The sequence below is a fragment of the Eretmochelys imbricata genome, chromosome 2, assembly GCF_965152235.1.
Source record: "Eretmochelys imbricata isolate rEreImb1 chromosome 2, rEreImb1.hap1, whole genome shotgun sequence".
Lineage (NCBI taxonomy): Eukaryota > Metazoa > Chordata > Testudines > Cheloniidae > Eretmochelys > Eretmochelys imbricata.
In genome coordinates this window covers 79,571,216-79,592,115 of record NC_135573.1, presented here as the reverse complement: position 1 = coordinate 79,592,115, position 20,900 = coordinate 79,571,216, and the positions used below count along the sequence as shown (strand labels likewise).

The 20,900-nt window shown below is 41.5% G+C and overlaps 1 protein-coding gene across 1 annotated transcript in view; it reads left to right on the top strand.

The window, feature by feature from the left end:
• The window catches only part of TAF4B (TATA-box binding protein associated factor 4b), a 120,878-nt gene that overhangs the window by 64,420 nt on the left and 35,558 nt on the right, over positions 1-20,900 (top strand). Inside the window, exons 12-13 of the mRNA XM_077809043.1 lie at positions 1,180-1,305; positions 2,507-2,563. Coding sequence (XP_077665169.1) covers positions 1,180-1,305; positions 2,507-2,563 — 183 coding nt within the window. The remainder of the gene's footprint in view (positions 1-1,179; positions 1,306-2,506; positions 2,564-20,900) is intronic.

Genomic DNA, 20,900 nt, shown 5'->3' with positions numbered 1-20,900 from the left:
GTCCACTTTGGTCTTGTCTACATATTTTCTGGATCGTACATGGCATATTAAATATAAAATTTAAAGAATTAGAGCAAAAATATAATGAAAATTAGCCTTCCATACCCTGCATATTTAAATTAGGTTTTACCTTTTTATATCTAGAAAGGATAAAAGTATGTTCCATTCAAAGAACTCAAGGAGAGGAGCAATGATGGTGTTTACCATTAGTGTACACTAAGGGTCCTCAAAAAGAAAAGGAGTACTTGTGACTAACACGGCTGCTACTCTGAAACCTGTCACTAAGGTCCCTTACTTAGAGCCCTGCGTGGTTAGAAATTTGTATCCACATCCTAGCTGCAATCCACAAAAATGATCTGCAGATATCTGCCTGTGAAGATACATATGGATATAAAGCAGATATCCATGTATTTGCAGAATCTACCTATACTCCCTTTCATGCACAAATGTACCCTAGTTACCGTTCGCATTAATGGGAACTGTTAATCCACCAAGGTGAAAATATATTCCTAAAACTATAATGAACAGTGCTAATGTGCACTCATTCTCAATCTAAGTATCTTTTAGCTGGTTCTGGAAAAAATTTAGTCCCCTCTTCCATCCCCTTTGGAAATACCAGTAAGGCTTAATTCACATTCTGGAATGACTAGCTGAAACAATGCTGCAACATTTAAATTATTATATTTTGCCAGCAGCGTGAAATATAGTTCCTATTTCTACGATGGTTTTCTTAAGTAGGTGGTAAAAATGGATCTCATGTATCCTAGTTGTATAACATTTTGACTTTTTTAAAAAAAAAAAAGTTTGCTCAGTAAGAAAATGTTTTGTATGTGTGGTTTTTCCCCCTTAGGTGTAAACTGGCAGTTTCAAATCACATATATCTGAAACCTAAGTTTGTCAGAGAGTGAATAGGGAGTCAAATGGAGGTACTGGATGCTAATGGCAGATGGCTGTTAAGTAGATGAATAGACAGACCTCAAGGAGGATACTATAATTGGAGAGGAGACATGCAAATAGATTCTCTTGTAAGCAGAATTGTATGGAAAGTACTTACAATGAACAGCTTTGAAAAAGAGAATTTTGTACAATGCAGCTTCTTTCCAATAAGTTTTTATTTGACCTAGGATACGTTTTTAGCAATGTATAAAAACTTGACCACCTCTAATAATTTCTTTGCAGGAGAGTAATAAATATATCATATCTAGTGACACCAGAGCACAACTTAGATTTCTTGAGAAACTGGATCACATGGAAAAACAGAGAAAGGATGAAGAGGAACGAGAAATGCTTTTACGAGCAGCCAAGGTAAGAAACATCTTATTGTTGGCCACCCAAAAAAATAACTGTCTTTTGAACACTAGACATTCAGTGACGCCTGTCTCATTATATTAAACTTCTCAATCTCTGATTTTGCTATTATAACATGTAAGTATATGTTAGCATGGCCTATGCCATGCAGAAAAGGTGTTCTTATTGGGTTTTTGCTTCTCTTAGAGATGGATGTTTAGCTCACGTGCAAGCCATGGGGTAAATCTCTGTTGCCATCTCCCTGCATATCTACTGTCCAGTCTACTAGGTCTCCATTTGTTTTTTTGGCGCTAAAAGTGAGGAGTCCTAATCTTCCAGAAATAAATGCAAAACCAAAATATGCTCATCAAACATAGTATGATGATTGTTGATACAGAAATAAAAATAAATCTTTATTCCTTAAAGTTGAAAGCTTGTAGTTACTTAAAGGCCATGTTTTGGTGCATTCAGTCCTGCTAGTAAACATAAAACCATATTTATTCTGTATTCTTAATCTGACCTTCTGTCTTTGTTTCTGGATCCAACTTGCTTGCCTTTGTCAATATTTTACATGGTGCCTCGTCAAAATGTTTGTCCCCACTGTTTCTGCTGTTGCTCTAGAGGTGTGATGCTTGGCAAGCTGTGTGTGTTGCAATCCAGTCAGTCCAATATGTGACCCACTTCTGGCCTCTGCTCTATTGGTTAAAATTGTTGGCTGAGCATAAACAAAACATGTAAATGCTGCACTACTGAGTGTGACTGTATGGTCTTGGCTCAGTTTGATTAAGTGTGTGTGTTTGTTTTTTAAGAACTGATAAAAGTCTGGGGCCCATATTCTAGAATCACTTGGGTTGGTATGTAATCTTGACTTACAAGGATCTCACTGTACTTAAACAAGAACAATTGCTTCTTCTCTACTTCCTGTCCTTTTAAGTGTCTGCTGCTGACATGAACAACATCATGCCTAGACTGGACCTGACTGACAGCGTTAGCATCATTTTCAGTTTAAGCTTCCTCCAGGCTAGAACAGAGGCAGCCAGGCCCAGATGAAGAGGAGGGAGGCTGGGGGGAGGAGGGAGAAGCCAATCTGGATTGAGGCGTTCACCCCTGGAGCTAAGACATTCAATCACAAGAGAAAATTGTCACTTATTAAATATTTAACGGATGCTGCGGTGTTTAGATGCTAGTAATTTGTTAAATTTTTCTCTTCCTTTAATAGAGTCGTTCCAATAAAGAAGATCCAGAACAGCTGCGATTAAAGCAGAAAGCTAAAGAGGTAGGACTTTCAAGTTACCATGTTTGCCTTTGTGTTTTGAGGAAAGGTTGGCAGCCCTCCCCTGGCAATTAGGTCAGGGTTTATTTTGCTGTTGCATAGCATTTGCAGGGGCCTTGGGGAAGGACAGGAACTGCTGCAGGCAAGGGCAGTACTTTAAATGAGGTCAATGAATTATGAGCTCTTTTTACCATTTAATTTTCATGGTTTAGGCCTGTCTAGAAATGGTTCTTTGTAAACTACAGCCATACACTTAGTAGGAATATAATGTGGGATTAGAGGGGAAAAAAAAGAAACTTTGAGATTTAGCATCTGGGACTGTACAATAGGCTACATTTTTCCAGGGTAATTGTTCGTTTTGTAAATCTGATACTGCTTATAATTCTTTGGCTGGGAGGCGGTACTGGGATTTAGTTTTAAATGGAAAACGCCTCTGGCTTTTAATTTTCTGGGCCCAGCAGTTTTCTGTTCTGGAATGGAGCCCTTGTTTCACACAGTTCATGTTTCGCTGCAGGGGTTTTAGTTTATAGCTTAGACTGGTTAAGCTTTTACTCCCAGAGGCCTCTGCATAGCAACTGTAGAAATCAACAAATAAGTTCATTTATGTCTGCAGCCTCCTCTCAGTAGCTGACTTTTTACATTTCCCAATATCCATTTCCTGACTCTTCTAGCCTGAGAGAAAAAAGCTCCACTAATTGGAGCTTATTTTAATTGAGCCTTAATATTGGATCTCACTGGAGTTGCCCCCAGAGCTACTGGGAACAGAATGAAATGAAAGTACCTAAGGTTGGGGGGAGGGGAGGGAGCGCGTGTGTGTGTGTGTGAAATTTTTCACTTGACCTACAGATTCTTTTCCCTGCTGAATAAATCATCAAGCCTGTTCACATTTCTGATTAAGGATCTGACAGCAGATGATAATAAAGACAATTGAGGTGTGAGACGTGTGATACAGAGCTGAAGAAATTGGTTTCTATAGTTACATGACTGATTTCATGCAATTTATAAGGATCTTTGTGCTAAATGAGAGTGATTTTTCTGAGCAACCTTTTTCTTTAACTGTGCCTTTTGAACTATGAAATTTGTTGTTGCTTAACATTGCTGCACTTGGCTCCTAGGTGCCAGCAGCACTAGCAGGTTATTTATGAACGCTTTAAAGGCCCTTATTGTTTGGATTCATGTAGGAGCTGAGGCAAAACAAATGGAAATCCAGTAAAATAGTCCTAAAATCAATGTTCTGGATTTCCACCAAAGTAGAAAGAGAAATACATAAAATGAGAGAAGGGAGGAAGGGCAGAAGGGAGAACTTGCTTTTATTATGTGGGTATTTTTCATCTTGTGCTAAAAATATTGTCAAGCTTACAATTTGCAAGTGGGAGTGTTGCCTAAATACTCTCTCCAAATTGATTCTCATGTCACTGAGATTGCAGCAAATGTACCTCTTCAAATGTTTGTGTGGTTGCATCCTGATTTCCATTATCTATCTTTTGTAGATAACTTCTAGCACATAGTGCTTTATTGGTTTTTAGGGAGACTTTAATGCAGCATTGCAACCTAAAGTACCCTGTATGTAAGAAATTTATATAGTTCCTGGCCTCCTTTCCTTCAAACAATGTTGTACAAGAGCCTGTAAATCCTAAACTACAATAGGAAATTGGAATCTAAGAAATTAGATTGCATTATTAGTCCTAAATATTTTGTTAAGTCATTTTAGAGAGAGAACTGATCAGTAAACCAGCAAGAAGGCACCTTGGTGGAGAAGACACTCCACCTGAATTTAGTGTTCAGCCCTTCCTTAATTTGAGTTCATGTCCTTTAGACCTCTCCTTTGTATTAGTTTAAACAGCCTTTGTACCATCTGTCCCATATTTCCATCAAATTTGTACACCCCACTGAATGCTCCTTCTAATTACCTCTCCATCAAAAGAATCCAGGGATAGGTTTGCCTTTGAATAATAGAGATCTTTGCATCAGTATGTGATTCTCTTTGCCTGCTGCTCTATCATTTCAATGTCCTTTTAAAGAATGAGTTAAGTAGAGTTTCATAAGATTCCAAATGTAGCTTGCTAATGCAACCTAATGAGGTAGGATATTTTTTTCTTAACAGTTCCATTCTGGGGCTGAGAGTTGCATTGAGTCCAAATCCAACTGGTCCGTTCTGACACTTCTTCACTGAATTCTTGAAGAGGGCTGAATGTTTGCATTTTTTTTTTTTTGGATGCAAACACAAATGGAATCTAAGAGCAGGGAGAAATCAACAAATATCCTATGGTACTGACAGGTTTTTTTTGTGGTAATTCAGGATTAAAATTTGAAAAGGCTCATTATCTCCAAGACAGCCTTTTTGCCTGTCAAACCCTGAGTGAAGCCTGACCCCAAACACATGAGCATCTGTGGGGCTGTGGGCAAGGATACTGCTGTTTCCAGGTCAGTCTTTCCAATAAGGAGAAGTCATGGTGGCTACCCAGAACTGTTCACAGCAGGAGCAATTCCTAAGTCTCTGGATCACAGATAACCATTAAAAAGCTGAAGTTTGTAATAGAAGGTGTCCTGCAGGAAAAAACCCTGCAGCATTGGAAGCCTTCAACATTCCTTTTAAGCAGTAAGAAGAGCAATGCCCCTCTGCCATGTACATTGGCCAAACCAGACAGTCTGTATGCAAAAGAATAAATGGACACAAATCTGACATCAGGAATTATAACACTCAAAAACCATTAGGAGAACACTTCAACCTCTCTGGCCACTCAGTAAAAGATTTAAAGGTGGCAATTTTGCAACAGAAAAGCTTCAGAAACAGACTCCAATGAGAAACTTCTGAGCTTGAATTCATATACAAACTAGATACCATTAACTTGGGTTTGAATCTATTTCCCCATGTTAAGTATCCTCACACCTTCTTCTCAGCTGTCTAAATGGGCCATCTTGATTATCACTACAAAAGTTTTTTCTCCTGCTGATAATAGCTTATCTTAATTAGCCTCTTACTCCACCTTTTTATATTCTCTGTGTGTGTGTGTGTGTGTATATATATATATATATATCTTCTTACTATATGTGCCATTCTATGCATCCGATGAAGTGGGCTGTAGCCCACGAAAGCTTATGCTCAGATAAATTTGTTAGTCTCTAAGGTGCCACAAGTACTCCTTTTCTTTTTGCGGATACAGGCTAACACGGCTGCTACTCTGAAACCTTTTAAGCAGTGTTTCCTGAAGAGTGGGGTGCAAAAGACCAGCAGGGTGAGGAGGGGCAGGGAACAGACAGACCTTTCAATTGTTCTCCAGAGTTTCAGCTTTCAGTTAGGGCACCTTTTTTTTTTTTTTTTTAAACTGTTGTGGAGGCAGAGACATCTTTTAAATTGGGAGCTCTTGCCAATGTTTCCAGAGAACCTGAAACAGTAGCACTGAGACGTGTACTGCCCTAAATTTCAAAGGGGAATGCTAACTTGGATGTCAGTGATTCTTTAAATGTCAAGTGTTTTAACTATTTACTGCTCATCCAAGCATGGAAGAAAGGAGGAAGGATCAAACCATGAAGAGCTACAAAATAAAAATGGAAGGGCGTAAAAAATACAGCTCAATTTCCTTCCATTAAAGGTCTAAACCGTGGGTGGTAAGCCTCTAACACACGAGGGATTTGAAAATGAAACTAGCCATGCAACCCTTCCTGAAGGGGGGTTCAGTTTTCCCAAAGGTTGGTAAACCATTTGTAGAGGACTGGACTTAGGAACTTTGATTTTGGAAGCCTTAGAAATGGAGGCATAATAAAAGACTTTGTCAAACAATTTAGACACATGGGCCAAGACTTTCAAAATGGCCAGTCACTTTGGGTACTTCAGTTTTTGATGCTTAACTTGAGGCACCTTAAGGAGCCTTATTTTTTAAGGAAGTACTCAGCACCAGTCCAACTAAAAAATCACACTCTTTTTAATGTGACAGAAGTTGGGTACCCAAAATAGCTAGGTTTCAGAGTAGCAGCCGTGTTAGTCTGTATTCGCAAAAAAAAGAGTACTTGTGGCACCTTAGAGACTAACCAATTTATTTGAGCATAAGCTTTCGTGAGCTACAGCTCACTTCATCGGATGCATAAAGTGGAAAATACAGTGAGGAGATTTGTATACACACAGACCATGAAAAAATGGGTGTTTATCATACACACTGTAAGGAGAGTGATCACTTAAGATGAGCTATTACCAGCAGGAGAGTGGGGTGGGGGGAGAGAAAACCTTTTGAAGTGATAATCAAGGTGGGCCATTTCCAGCATGTTTCCAGGAGTTAACAAGAATGTCTGAGGAAGGGGAGGGGGGAAGAGGAATAAACAAGGGGAAATAGTTTTACTTTGTATAATGACTCAACCACTCCCAGTCTCTATTCAAGCCTAAGTTAATTGTATCCAATTTACAAATTAATTCCAATTTAGCAGTCTCTCCTTGGAGTCTGTTTTCAAAGTTTTTTTGTTGAAGAATAGTCACTTTTAGATCAGAAATCGAGTGACCAGAGAGATTGAAGTGTTCTCCGACTGGTTTATAAATGTTATAATTCTTGACATCTGATTTGTGTCCATTTATTCTTTTACGTAGAGACTGTCCAGTTTGACCAATGTACATGGCAGAGGGGCATTGCTGGCACACGATGGCATATATCACATTGGTAGATGTGCAGGTGAACGAGCCTCTGATAGTGTGGCTAATGTTATTAGGCCCTGTGATGGTGTCCCCTGAATAGATATGTGGGCATGGCATGGCCCCACAGTATGCCAACATTTTTATGGCTGACTTAGAACAGCGCTTCCTCAGCTCTCGTCCTCTAATGCCCCTACTCTACTTGCGCTATATTGATGACATCTTCATCATCTGGACCCATGGAAAAGAAGCCCTTGAGGAATTCCACCATGATTTCAACAATTTCCATCCCACCATCAACCTCAGCCTGGACCAGTCCACACAAGAGACCACTTCCTGGACACTACCGTGCTAATAAGCGATGGTCACATAAACACCACTCTATATCGGAAACCTACTGACCGCTATTCCTACCTACGTGCCTCCAGCTTTCACCCTGACCACACCACACGATCCATTGTCTACAGCCAAGCTCTACGATACAAACGCATTTGCTCCAACCCCTCAGACAGAGACAAACACCTACAAGATCTCTATCAAGCATTCTTAAAACTACAATACCCACCTGCAGAAGTGAAGAAACAGATTGACAGAGCCAGAAGAGTACCCAGAAGTCACCTACTACAGGACAGGCCCAACAAAGAAAATAGCAGAATGCCACTAGCCGTCACCTTCAGCGCCCAACTAAAATCTCTCCAACACATTATCAAGGATCTACAACCTATCCTGAAGGACGGCCCATCGCTCTCACAAATCTTGGGAGACAGGCCAGTCCTTGCCTACAGACAGCCCCCCAACCTGAAGCAAATACTCACCAACAGCCACACAACAGAACCACTAACCCAGGAACCTATCCTTGCAACAAAGCCGTTTTGCCAGCTGTGCCCACATATCTATTCAGGGAACACCATCATAAGGCCTAATCACACCAGCCACACTAACAGAGGATCCCCCCCCCCGTTCCTCAGACGTTCTTGTTAACTCCTGGAAATATGCTAGAAATGGCCCACCTTGATTATCACTTCAAAAGGTTTTCTCTCCCCCCACCCCACTTTCCTGCTGGTAATAGCTCATCTTAAGTGATCACTCTCCTTACAGTGTGTATGATAAACACCCATTTTTTCGTGGTCTGTGTATATAAATCTCCTCACTGTATTTTCCACTTTATGCATCCGATGAAGTAAGCTGTAGCTCACGAAAGCTTATGCTCAAATAAATTGGTTAGTCTCTAAGGTGTCACAAGTACTCCTTTTCTTTTTCCAAAATAGCTAGTCACTTTTGACCATCTTGGCCACAGTGTCTGTATTTCATAAATAGCATGTCTCCTGTTATAAACAATGTATAAGTCTACAGTTTAGTGATGGGTATTTTTAGTAAGTCATGGACGGGTCATGGGCCATAAACAAATTTATGGCCCTGTGACCAGTCCATGACTTGTACTATATACCCCGACTAAATCTTAGCTGGGGTGGAGGGGTGCTGCTCTGGGGGCCACTCCAGTAGCGGCTGGTGTGGTTGTCCCCGGGGCCAGCTGCTTGGGTGGCCCTGGGTCAGCCACACATCACAGAGCCCTAACAATGTATCATACTTCCGCTTTGCACTCTTCATTCGTTAAACGCTACCCCTCCCATTTTTTTCTCCTCTTACCACCCTCAATTCTGTCCTCCCCTTCTAGACAGTTGCATTGCAGCCTCCTCTTTGTTTTATATAATACCAACCTGCTGCCTTTCTGTAAACTTATACCTGCCATCTGCCCATTATTCTAGGGATTGCTAATTGTGGAGGGAGGGGGTGTGTCTTAACTTTTTTGTCACAGTGGTCTTGCACTTATTGGCGGATTTGCTGACCTTAGAGCTTCATGGCAGCCCTCAGTTTGGCCATTTTCGTGAACCTAGTGTCTGACCAGGAGTTGGGAGGTTTGGGGGGATCCCGGGCCCGCCCTCTACTCCGGGTTCCAGCCCAGGGCCCTGTGGAATGCGGCTGTCTAGAGTGCCTCCTGGAACAGCTGTGCGACAGCTACAACTCCCAGGGCTACTTCCCCATGGCCTCCTCCCAACACCTTCTTTATCCTCATCATAGGACCTTCCTCCTGGTGTCTGATAATGCTTGGACTCTTCAGTCCTCCAACAATATGCGTTCTCACTCTGAGCTCCTAGCACCGCTTGCTCCCAGCTCCTTACACGTGCACCACAAACTGAAGTGAGCTTCTTTTTAAACCCAGGTGCCGTGATTAGCCTGCCTTAATTGATTCTAGCAGCTTCTTGATTGGCTGCAGGTGTTCTAATCAGCCTGTCTGTCTTAATCATCTCCAGAAAGTTCCTGTTTGTTCTTGAACCTTCCCTGTTACCTTACACAGGGAGAAGGGACCTAGTTAGCCTGGGGCTAATATATCTGCCTTCTATTACTCTCCTGTAGCCAAGCGGCCCGACCCTGTCACAAGACATATAAATTCAGGGTTAGCGCTCATCCAACAGCTGGCTGCAACATTTTTGTAAAACTGTTTTATTGTAAGTGCATCCAGAGACTTGGGCAATGGACATATGCTTTTATAAAGAGATTATAAATAATTTCCCTGACCTTTTCGGTCTAACCTCACTCCTCAATCTTCTGTACATTAACAGCCACCTATTTGCCCCTGTTCTGTCTACCTAGTCCACACTAAATATGATTCTTTATTTACTTCCCTGCTTCACCCAAACCTGTCAGCAAATTATCACCTACAGAAAGTACACATTCCTTTCTAGACTGCTGTTGGGCACGCCTCAATCTATTCCTTTATCCATTCAAGAATTTTATGCTTTCTACTATACTTACTAACCTTCTATGTTAGTATTTTGGGTAATAGCATTCCCAAAGCTTGGGTAAATTGTTCATGGCTTTCCCTCTCATCTGTTATTTCAGGCTTATGGGGTATAAACCTCCTTTTTGTGAATCTGTGATGCTTGTTGTTTGAACCTTAACATTCTAGTTATTTTCTGCCACTCCCCATTCTATTCTAGTTTAATTTTTTAGTTTAACTATTTAGTTTTCACTTTAGGGGAGGGAAAAAAGTTTATGTGCAAGTAACTTTGTATCTTCCCCAGATGGCGTATGTTCTTAAATATCAGTGTGCTGACTTGTCTCTAGTCCGCTAACGCCTTCTATTCCAGTATGACTTAAATAGATGTACTAGGAGTAGGAATATAATATGGGATGAGCAAGCATGAGCTGCACGTGAACGGAAAATTCCAGTGGATTTGTCGTATGTGGTGCTCATTGTGCATCTGAATCTAAAATAGCATCTTTCAAGCTTCCCTTTCTCTCACCTCTTTTCTGAAATCTTGTGTGTGCGCCATGGGATCTTGGAAACTGTATTTTTTTAATTCAGGGGTCCTGCTTTTAATAGTATGTCCCACATTTTAGTGTCTCTGGGGCCATCTCTCCGGCATTTGTGTTTGCATGGACTGTCTCCTCACCCTGTTTGGTTCAACCTAAAATCACTGTGGCAGCTACTGCACCTTTTTCAGAGAAGTGGTGGTAGGAGAAGATCTAATTTATTTTAGCAGTTACTAATATTTGCATGTGTCGTAGTTTCAAAACTAGTCTCACTGTATTTCCACTTCCCTTCTGGAGCTCTGTTCCTTTTATCCTCACCCCACCCCTTGCTCTACAGATACTCTGGTTATCTGTTGCCCTTCTACAGATTCATTCCTCCCATTTAAAAAAAAGTTTCCCAGTTTCCTGATTATCTTCCCTGCTCCATGGTTTTCCTGTTCCCATGCACGTATTGCCCTGTTTTTTAGTTCTGTTCTTCCATGCATTCCTTTTCCCAGTGGTGACTCTAGTCCTCAAGGTAGCTCATATTTCCTCTTCACTGCCACCTCTTATGTAGTAGTAACCTGTGGAAGAGGCAGATAGGAGCTGGAAACAAGTTGAAGACATCACAATCATAGAATATCAGGGTTGGAAGGGACGTCAGGAGGTCATCTAGTCCCACCCCCTGCTCAAAGCAGGACCAATCCCCAACTAAATCATCCCACCCAGGGCTTTGTCAAGCCTGACCTTAAAAACCTCAAAGAAGGAGATTCCACCACCTCCCTAGGTAATGCATTCCAGTGCTTCACCACCTTCCTAGTGAAAGTCTTTCTTAATATCCAACCAAAACCTCCCCCACTGCAACTTGAGACCATTACTCCTCGTTCTGTCATCTGCTACCACTGAGAACAGTCTAGAGCCATCCTCTTTGGAACCCCCTTTCAGGTAGTTGAAAGCAGCTATCAAATCCCCCCTCATTCTTCTCTTCTGCAGACTAAACAATCCCAGTTCCCTCAGCCTCTCCTCATAAGTCATGTGTTCCAGTCCCCTAATCATTTTTGTTGCCTTCCCCTGGACATTTTCCAGTTTTTCCACATCCTTCTTGTAATGTGGGACCCAAAACTAGACACAGTACTCCAGATGAGGCCTCACCAATCTCAAATAGATCACATCCCTCGATCTGCTGGCAGTGCCCCTACTTATACATCCCAAAATGCCATTGGCCTTCTTGGCAACAGCTGCACACTGTTGACTCCTATCCAGCTTCTCATCCACTGTAACCCCTAGGTCCTTTTCTGCAGAACTGCTGCCTAGCCATTCCGTCCCTAGTCTGTAGCGTGCATGGGATTCTTCAGTCCTAAGTGCAGGACTCTGCACTTGTCCTTGTTGAACCTCATTAGATTTCTTTTGGCCCAATCCTCTAATTTGTCTAGGTCCCTCTGTATCCTATCCCTACCCTCCAGCATATCTACCTCTCCTCCCAGTTTAGTGTCATCTGCAGACTTGCTGAAGGTGCAATCCACACCATCCTCCAGAACATTAAGGAAGATACTGAACAAAACTGGCCCCAGGACTGACCCTTGGGGCACTCCGCTTGATACCGACTGCCAACTAGGCATGGAGCCATTGATCACCACCCGTTCAGCCCAATGATCTAGCCAGCTTTCTATCCACCTTATAGTCCATTCATCCAGCCCATACTTCAACTTGTTGGCAAGAATACTGCGGGAGACAGTGTCAAAAGCTTTGCTAAAGTCAAGGAACAACACATTCACTGCTTTCCCCTCATCCACAAAGCCATTTATCTCGTCATAGAAGGCAATTAGATTAGTCAGACATGACTTGCCTTTGGTGAATCCATGCTGACTGTTCCTGATCACTTTCCTCTCTAAGTCCTTCAGAATTGATTCCTTGAGGACCTGCTCCATGATTTTTTCAGGGACTGAGGTGAGGCTGACTGGCCTGTAGTTCTCCAGATCCTCCTCCTTCCCTTTTTTAAAGATGGGCACTACATTAGCCTTTTTCCAGTCATCCGGGACCTCCCCCAATCGGCATGAGTTTTCAAAGGTGATGGCCAATGGCTCTGCAATCACATCCGCCAACTCCTTTAGCACTCTCGGACGCAGTGCATCTGGCCCCGTGGGCTTCTGCATGTCCAGCTTTTCTAAATAGTCCCGAACCACTTCTTTCTCCACAGAGGGTTGGTCACCTCCTTCCCATGCTGTGCTGCCCAGTGCAGTAGTCTGGGAGTGACCTTGTTCGTGAAGACAGAGGCAAAAAAATCATTGAGTACATTAGCTTTTTCCACATCCTCTGTCACTAGGTTGCCTCCCTCATTCAGTAAGGGGCCCACGCTTTCCTTGACTTTCTTCTTGTAGCTAACATACCTGAAGAAACCCTTCTTTTTACTCTTAACATCTCTTGCTAGCTGCAACTCCAAGTGTGATTTGGCCTTCCTGATTTCACTCCTGCATCCCTGAGCAATATTTTTATACTCCTTCCTGGTCATTTGTCCAATCTTCCACTTCTTGTAAGCTTCTTTTTTGTGTTTAAGATCCACAAGATTTCACTGTTAAGCCAAGCTGGTTGCCTGCCATATTTACTGTTCTTTCTACACATCAGGATGGTTTGTCCCTGTAACCTCAATAAGGATTCTTTAAAATACAGCCATCTCTCCTGGACTCCTTTCCCCCTCATATTGTTCTCCCAGGGGATCCTGCCCATCATTTCCCTGAGGTTTTCAAAGTCTGCTTTTCTGAAGTCCAGGGTCCGTATTCTGCTGCTCTCCTTTCTTCCTTGTGTCGTCAACCAGCTGTCTGATCTTCCAGTAGCAGCTGGTCTATGGCATTAGTCATTTGAACCATTGCTTTAGTCATTTGGTTATGTGATCTGGACTTCAGCATTTCTTCCACCCCGCCCAAGAAGTCAGATATCTGTGTGTTGAAGCAAATTTGACTGTTAAAGAAAAATTAAAGTGCTCACACTTTAATTTTGAAACAAATGAAAGCTCTTATAAGAGGGCAGTGCAGGGCACGTACGACAGAGGATGTTGGAGAGCTATTATTTCAGGTAATAAAGACGAGGTACAATAAAATACTGAGGTGCTGGCACAGAGTGATAACCACATGGGGGGTGTACATCCTAGTGTTCTGCAGCAGCTTAGGAATGAAGCTGCTGAGCCACTATGTGGAATACCTTATGAAAATCAGCTCTCCTGAAGGACTGAAAGGTAGCAAATGTTGTACCTACCTTTTTTAAAAGCCTGAAGGGGAATCGTTTAGGGTCTTTTTGGGTTATCAAGAAGTCACCCTTAGTTTCCTTAACAGGCTCTTCTGGGCATGTCTACACTGCAATTAAACACCCACGATTGACCCATGTCAGCTGATGCAGGCTCGGGGCTGTTTAATTGCAGTGTAGATGTTTGGGATCAGTTTGGAGCCTGGTTCTGGGACTCCATAAGGGGGGAGTATCCTTGGGCTTGGGCCTGAACCCAAATGTCTACACCACAATTAAACAGCCCCTTAGCCTGAGCCCCGTGAGCCCAAGTCATCCACAAGCGTGTTGTTGCATTGTAGCTATACCCTAAGTAATTACAGGCTAGGAGGTAAAGTGTACTGCTGTAGATTATAAACTTGTGAAGAGTGAGAAATTAGTAAGAATAAATAGATTTCAACATAGTAAAAGGTTTAAAAATGGAAATACCCAAAATTCTATATTAGGACCAATGTTTAATATATTTAATTGGTGAAAGGAAGTAAAAAGTGAGATAGCAAAACTTGCAGAGCACAGTTTAGCTATCTCAAGATGTGATAAGACTTGAGGGACTTAACCAGGGTAAGTAACTGGGCAGCATGATGGCAGATGAAAATCATACAAGGTGTAATGCACATTGAAAGGAACTACTGATACTCATTGCTGGCTTTTAAGTTAACTAGACTCTCAGGAACAGGACCTCCCCATTATTGCAGGCTTGCAGGCAGCTAAACGCAAGCTACTGCTGACTACTCAACAACAGTCAAAAGCAAACAATATTCAATGTAAAAAGAATGAGAAGTATTGAATATATTATGGCATTCTATAATACGCCATCATATTGAATGCAGTTTTCAGTCTGGCCACCCGTCTCTCAAAATGTATAGCACAAATAAGAGTTCAGGGATGGATGCTACAAATAGCTAGTGAGAAACTTGTGTGAGAAGACACCGACAAATTGTATAGCGATGACATGATAGAAGTTTACAGTATGAATAGTATGGCAAAGGTAAATTATGTGCTCCGATTGACACTCAGAAACAATGGCACATCCATAACTTTGAAATACAACATTAAAATTGATAAAGAAATACTCTTATGCACAACACCTAATCAACCTGTGGAACTCAATACAAAAAGATATTTGAGGCCAAGAGTTTAGTAGGATTCAGAAAAGGATTAGACAAGTTCTTTTCTGTAAGGGATCTAAATCCTCAGACATTGGGGCATAAGCCAACCACTGATTTGGCAAGAAAATCCCTCTGTACAGGTTTTTGTGTAACTGTCTCACACTTTGTTTTGAAACATCTGGTTATAGCCACTGTCAGGATAGTGGATTAGACATGTGGCCTGGTAGGGCAAATCTTAGATAGTATTTACTTTAGACTTCTTTGCCACTGAACCTATGCCTGTGAAATATTTTTTTTTTTAAAATCCACAATATAATCTAATGCAACTTTATGTAATAGTTTTTTAAAGAGCTACACACCAAGCCTCTTCAGACCCTATACTGCCTGCTCTCTTGTATTTAACTTTAAAATACATTTTAAAAGCCAGTAGAAACAAATTGTATGGCTAATTAAAGCTTTCAGTTAGAAAGGATGTAAGGGGGTAGAGGGAGAAATTGCATCATAGGCAAATACATTAGTCTCAAAATCTTAAAATTCCACCTCTCCTGCTGGAAAAAATATGGCATTCACCCTGCAGGTCAGAAAACTGCCTATAAAACAAACGAAATGTAAAGACTCCAATGCTCAATGGGTTAGGTTTGCTGAGAGCTGGTGTAAGGTCATGAGGAGGCAGAGTAAAACAAAAATTTAAAATAGGAACATGCTTGGTATGCAGCAAAAGGGAATGGAGAAGGTAGGTAGATATCTTAGAGCAGAAGGCAATAAAGAAGAGCATTCAAGAGAAGGGGTAAAAAGCTTCTGAAAACTTGATGCATGAAAGGTAAAAGGAGATTAAACACCTTACATCCCTCAGCTTTTATGTGAAGCAAGTTAGAATATATAGATAAAAAGGAATGAGAATGAGAGAAAGAGAGATGCAAGTAATTTCAGTATCTAGAATAAACAGTACAGGTTAAAAAAAAATGACAGTTAAAATTTAGAATTTCAAGATGTACAGCCAATGTACAGCGATGGAAAAGACTTAAAAGGAGAACTGAATCCTTTTTAAATGAGTAGAAAAACTAAATGATCTTTTAAGTAAACTCTTTTGTGATTACCTGTTTTGTTATAATTTCTCTTTATTCTGTAAACTGAAACAGTCCTCTCCACCTTGTTCTGTCTCTTTCATATGCCTTTGTCTGCCATCTCCTTTTTCCTCAAGCCTTCTACGTATTTTTGTTCATCCACGTTACTGCTTTTATTACTCTGAACGTATTTTTATTGCTGAATAGCATGCATAACCCTTGGGCATACATTAACTTGTCTTTCAGCCCTCCCCAGTTTCCTTTGCTGCCAGTTTCCCTCTGATGCTTTAAATCGTTTGATATAGCTTATATTTTCCCCATGTTCTTCTAAACTTGGTGTGCTGAAGTTATCCCTCTTTTGCTAATTACTAAACCCATCTATGTAAGGGCCACTCTTGGTCGATCCCACACCTGTACATTTCCAGTCATTTTTCTTAAATCACTCCAAACCAAGCCCAGAGTTGTTCCTTGTATAGCTTCCTTTCCATACTGTTCTGTTTGCATCCAAACAGTTGCATACTCCTTACTACCTAGTCTCAAAGATTTAATTTCTTTACATTGCTCCTTCTATTCAGTCCACATCATAGGCGTGGTCTACACTATGGGGGGGATCGATCTAAGATATGCAACTTCAGCTACGAGAATAGCGTAGCTGAAGTCGACGTATCTTAGATCGACTTAGAATCAGTTACTTCGCGTCCTCGCGGCGCAGGATCGACGGCCGCCGCTCCCTCGTCGACTCCGCTTCCGCCTCTCACCCTGGTGGAGTTCTGGAGTCGACAGCAGACCGATCATGGATCGATTTATCTGGTCTACACTAGATGAGATAAATCGATCCCCGATAGATCAATCACTACCTGCCGATACGGTGGGTAGTGTAGACGTGGCCATAGTGTTCCTTAGCACTTGATTTTTCCATTTCTATTTCTTCTTCCATAGTTGTGTATAAGGGTATTTTTCATGGTATGTGGGTGTCACATTTTCTGTATGTACTTTGTCATGCTGTACTCATGCAGAGTTGAGCATTTGGATTGACCTTTCTGCTAGGATACCTGCCATCTGCCAAAGTGCTGCCTCTTTTCTTCCCATAACCGAAGCCTATTTGCTACCCTGCTGTCTACCCCAGTGGTTCTCAACCAGGGATCTGGGGCCCCTGGGGGGCCACGAGCAGGTTTCAGAGGGTCGTCAAGCAGGGCCAGCATTAGACTCGCTGGGCCCAGAGCAGAAAGCCAGAGCCCCACCACATAAAGCCTGACCAACGTAGTTTTGTGGGGGCATCTGTGTCATGGGGCACCAGGCAATTGCCATGCTTCGTACCCCTTAACGCCAGCCCTGTCATTTATATGCAGAAAACCAGTTGTGGCACAGGTGGGCTGTGACGTTTTATAGCATGTTGGTTGGGGGGCCCTCAGAAAGAGAAAGGTTGAGAACCCCTGGTCTACCCTATGCTCTTCCCACCTGCTCCTCTTATATACTTTGCCTCTTCTGCAAAACTGTCCTAAATGTTGGATAGCATAGGAAAAACCGGGCTCCTGAGAAAAGTAAAATTGCTCTCTGGATCCTCAAAACACATGGTCTTCCTCTTCCCCTGTCACTTTCCCAAGATAACGTCACACCTGTGTGTATTATCAAAATGCAAGTTCTCTTCCTACCAAAGTAATTGTAAACACAATAAATATTGAGTTAAATAGCTCCTTTTCTTATACAGTTGAGGCAACATGACCTAGTTCAATAAAATAAATCAAATACTGGAGACATGACACACCAATCTGTGAGTTAGTTAAAAGTACAGTCCACTAACAGTACACGGAGTTTCTTTCCCTTCCAGTTTCCCAGATAGATTTTCATGAACACTACAACAAACTGTTTTTCCTTAGCACATAACTATCCACGTTCACCCAGTGTGAAATAGGGCTCTGATTAGTCCCATTATGAAGTACTTCAAAGGCAACTGTTCACCTCAGACCATCTTGTCTGAATTATTAAACAATTAAACTCATGCTCATAAGACCCTGGATATGTTGCTTGGAAGGCAGTGTGACTTGAAGCAGTTACTGAGTTCTGTTTAGTGGGTGCAGGCTGGAAGCTTCATGAAGAGCCATTTCCTTTTGTCAGGTTTAAGGAAATGACTTCATACTACTCTGGTTATCCTGCCCAATGGGACAATGATGGTATCTGCCTCTGGAAACCAATGGCCCTGCTTTTTTGCTTATGAGATGAGTAATATATTTCCTTTTTGCTTTCTGTAATTACCAAAACCAACAAACCAACCTGTTAGGTAATAACAAAGAGAAAAAATTGTCTCCTTGGTCAGGCATCTAACTGTGGCTAGCAGATCTAGGACTGATGGGAGACCACTGGTAAGCAACCTGCTCTAATCACCACTGTGACCAAAGATCTCAATCTTGGGAATGCTTTGCTTAGCAACCTAAATTGCTTTTTCACCGGTCTGGAGTCTCATAGCTGAAATATTGCTGGTCTTTTCATACGTTAAACTTTATTTTTAAAAGGTATTGTCAATAGAAATGTAGTCAGTTTAATATTGGATAGAGGTTTTGCATATTTTACTGAAATGTGGAGAATAAGACTTCACAAGAGTGAGAAAAATAATTTCCATGAGCTGGAAAGGTAATATTTTTATTGGTAGAGAAACTGAGTGGAGAAGAGAGAGGTCAATTTTAAAAGCTTTCATTTTATGTGATTACAGCTATACTGCAAATGCCATTTCACTATAAGGAAGGACTAAAAAAAGTACCTTTTTTTATTTGTGCTGCAGGTCAGATTAACTAAAATGGTTATTGTCACCCTAGAAGTTCCTGACTGCTGCAAGACCAGACTTTAAAACCCAGTTTTATTATTAAAAAGGCCAGCAGCAACAAAGACTATTTTGCAACTTGTGAGATGCTTTCACAGCAATTTGATCTTTGTGTACAGGATTTTAGAAATCTTTGTACTGTAATTCTTAGAGTGAAAGTAAAGCTCCAAGGGAGGAAAATGTGCATGAACGCTGTGGTTTGCTTCTGGTCCAAAGGCTGCTCCCTTTATGCTGTTTTGAGACATAAATTTTGAGTAGCATTTACAAAATCCTCATTCTTCGTGGAGTGGCATAATGGCAGCAGCATCTTCTATGTCAGTGGCTGAAGCGTAGGTCAGGATAGGAGAGGGAGCTTGCTAGTTTTGGTGGCTGTCGTGGACATTATTGTGGTGGTGCATTATCCATTTCCTGGTAATGGGATACAACAAGATGAAGAGATAATTTGAAAGGAGTTCATATCCTCCATAGCCTAGAAAACAATGTATAAGTGTTCAGGGTGTGGCACTGAGTAAGGGCACAAGCCCTCATTTTAATTTAAATGGGATAGGAAGAGGTTCTATTGATAGAAAAATAGAGGGTCCTTGGAAAATATTTGAAATACTAAATGCAACTTCCTGCCTTTTAAAAGATTTAAAGACACTTCAAAAGATTAGCATGGCATGATGTCTGTATTTTGAGAGGGGTCTGGGATGTATTTAGAAGAGGCAGGAGGACAGGGAAGGTAGTGGAGAATGAGATTAGAGGGCATCTCTTAAGAAGTGGATTTGGGAGGAGTGGGTTAGTTGAGACACTGCCTCTTCCTCATTCAGAGCTGTTGACTTCTAACCATTCCTTGTGAAAGTCTGGTAGTCTAAGAAATCCTTCAGCCAAGCACCAGCTCCTTCTGTAGCTTCCACATATACTACTTCTGAGTCTTCACTACCCAAGAGGAGTTCTTACTCTGCTTTATGCTGCACTGTAAACCCTGTTCCATTTCTCCCCTTCCTTCACTTTTCTGATAACTCAAGGATATACTACAAAAATATCTGTTTGAAAAGAAAAATCAAACTCAGATGTTTTTCTGACATTGTTCCTGACCACTGTATCACAGGAATAATAAACTAGCGATTGTTCACTGGCATGTCTCGATACCATCTTCCTGCCTAATGTCTCATGAGACCTGCTGTTCCCATTCTGCTTTCACTGCTGTCACAAGTATTGTACATTTATAAAAACTAAATACATTTCAATCAGATCTTTTTAATTGACTCACCAGTATGTTGAGCTGGGCTGCTAGCATGGTGCTCTTCATTAATATTTCCTTCAGTCCCTTACAAGGATTATGGGTGTTTATACTGGAAGTTCACATTGGCATTGTATTTCACAATTGGTGTTTCTTTGTACTAGAACACAACTTTGTCACTTCCAGAAAATAGCCAGAATGAGACTTGTTCTTCAAATCCTGGCCTGGTTTTGTTGGTCCCATGGTGGAAGATGTGTTGTGGACCGAGTGTAGATGGATGAAGTGGCAGAAAGCATCTCAGCTCCCCTTTTCATATATGGGTGGGCCCCGCAACAATTGGCTTTAGAAAGTGGTGCTGGGAGAGGTTGGGTAGCCAAGGATGCATCAATTCACCATGTTAAAGAAATTCACCTTCTCCTACTGAACCTGCTTTCCCAACAGTGGCGGGGCAATAATAGCAGCACCTGCCCTCCCTCTCAGGGAATTCCCAATCCCTCCAGCCAGAGTGAAGGGAGATTAGCTGGTGTAGGGAGGTGTGACTATCAGCCAAGCTGGCAAAAGGTGTATCTGTCTCTTGGGATAATTGATAAATGTCTCTTCTCAACTCCATGGAGTAAATTCCATTAAAGAGTTAATGCACTGTACAGAATTCAGCAGCCTCTGTTTTCACCAGTAGCCAGTTGGGTGATCACATCACCTTTGACTGGCTCTCGGTTAAATCAGTATCAGTTTCAGTCATACTTTGTGTCACTGGCTCTTGTTTTATCATTACCATGGCTGCCTATCAAGGTAAAAGTTGGCAGCCCACTTATTTTGTCCAAATTTAATAATCTTAAATCTGTGAGAAGGGTCAATACATTTTTCTGTTGCTGTGAGACTCAGTTCCTGCTTGTCTTGTGATCATCAGCTTATGTCCACTATTATTTGACTTTAAAACAGAAACAC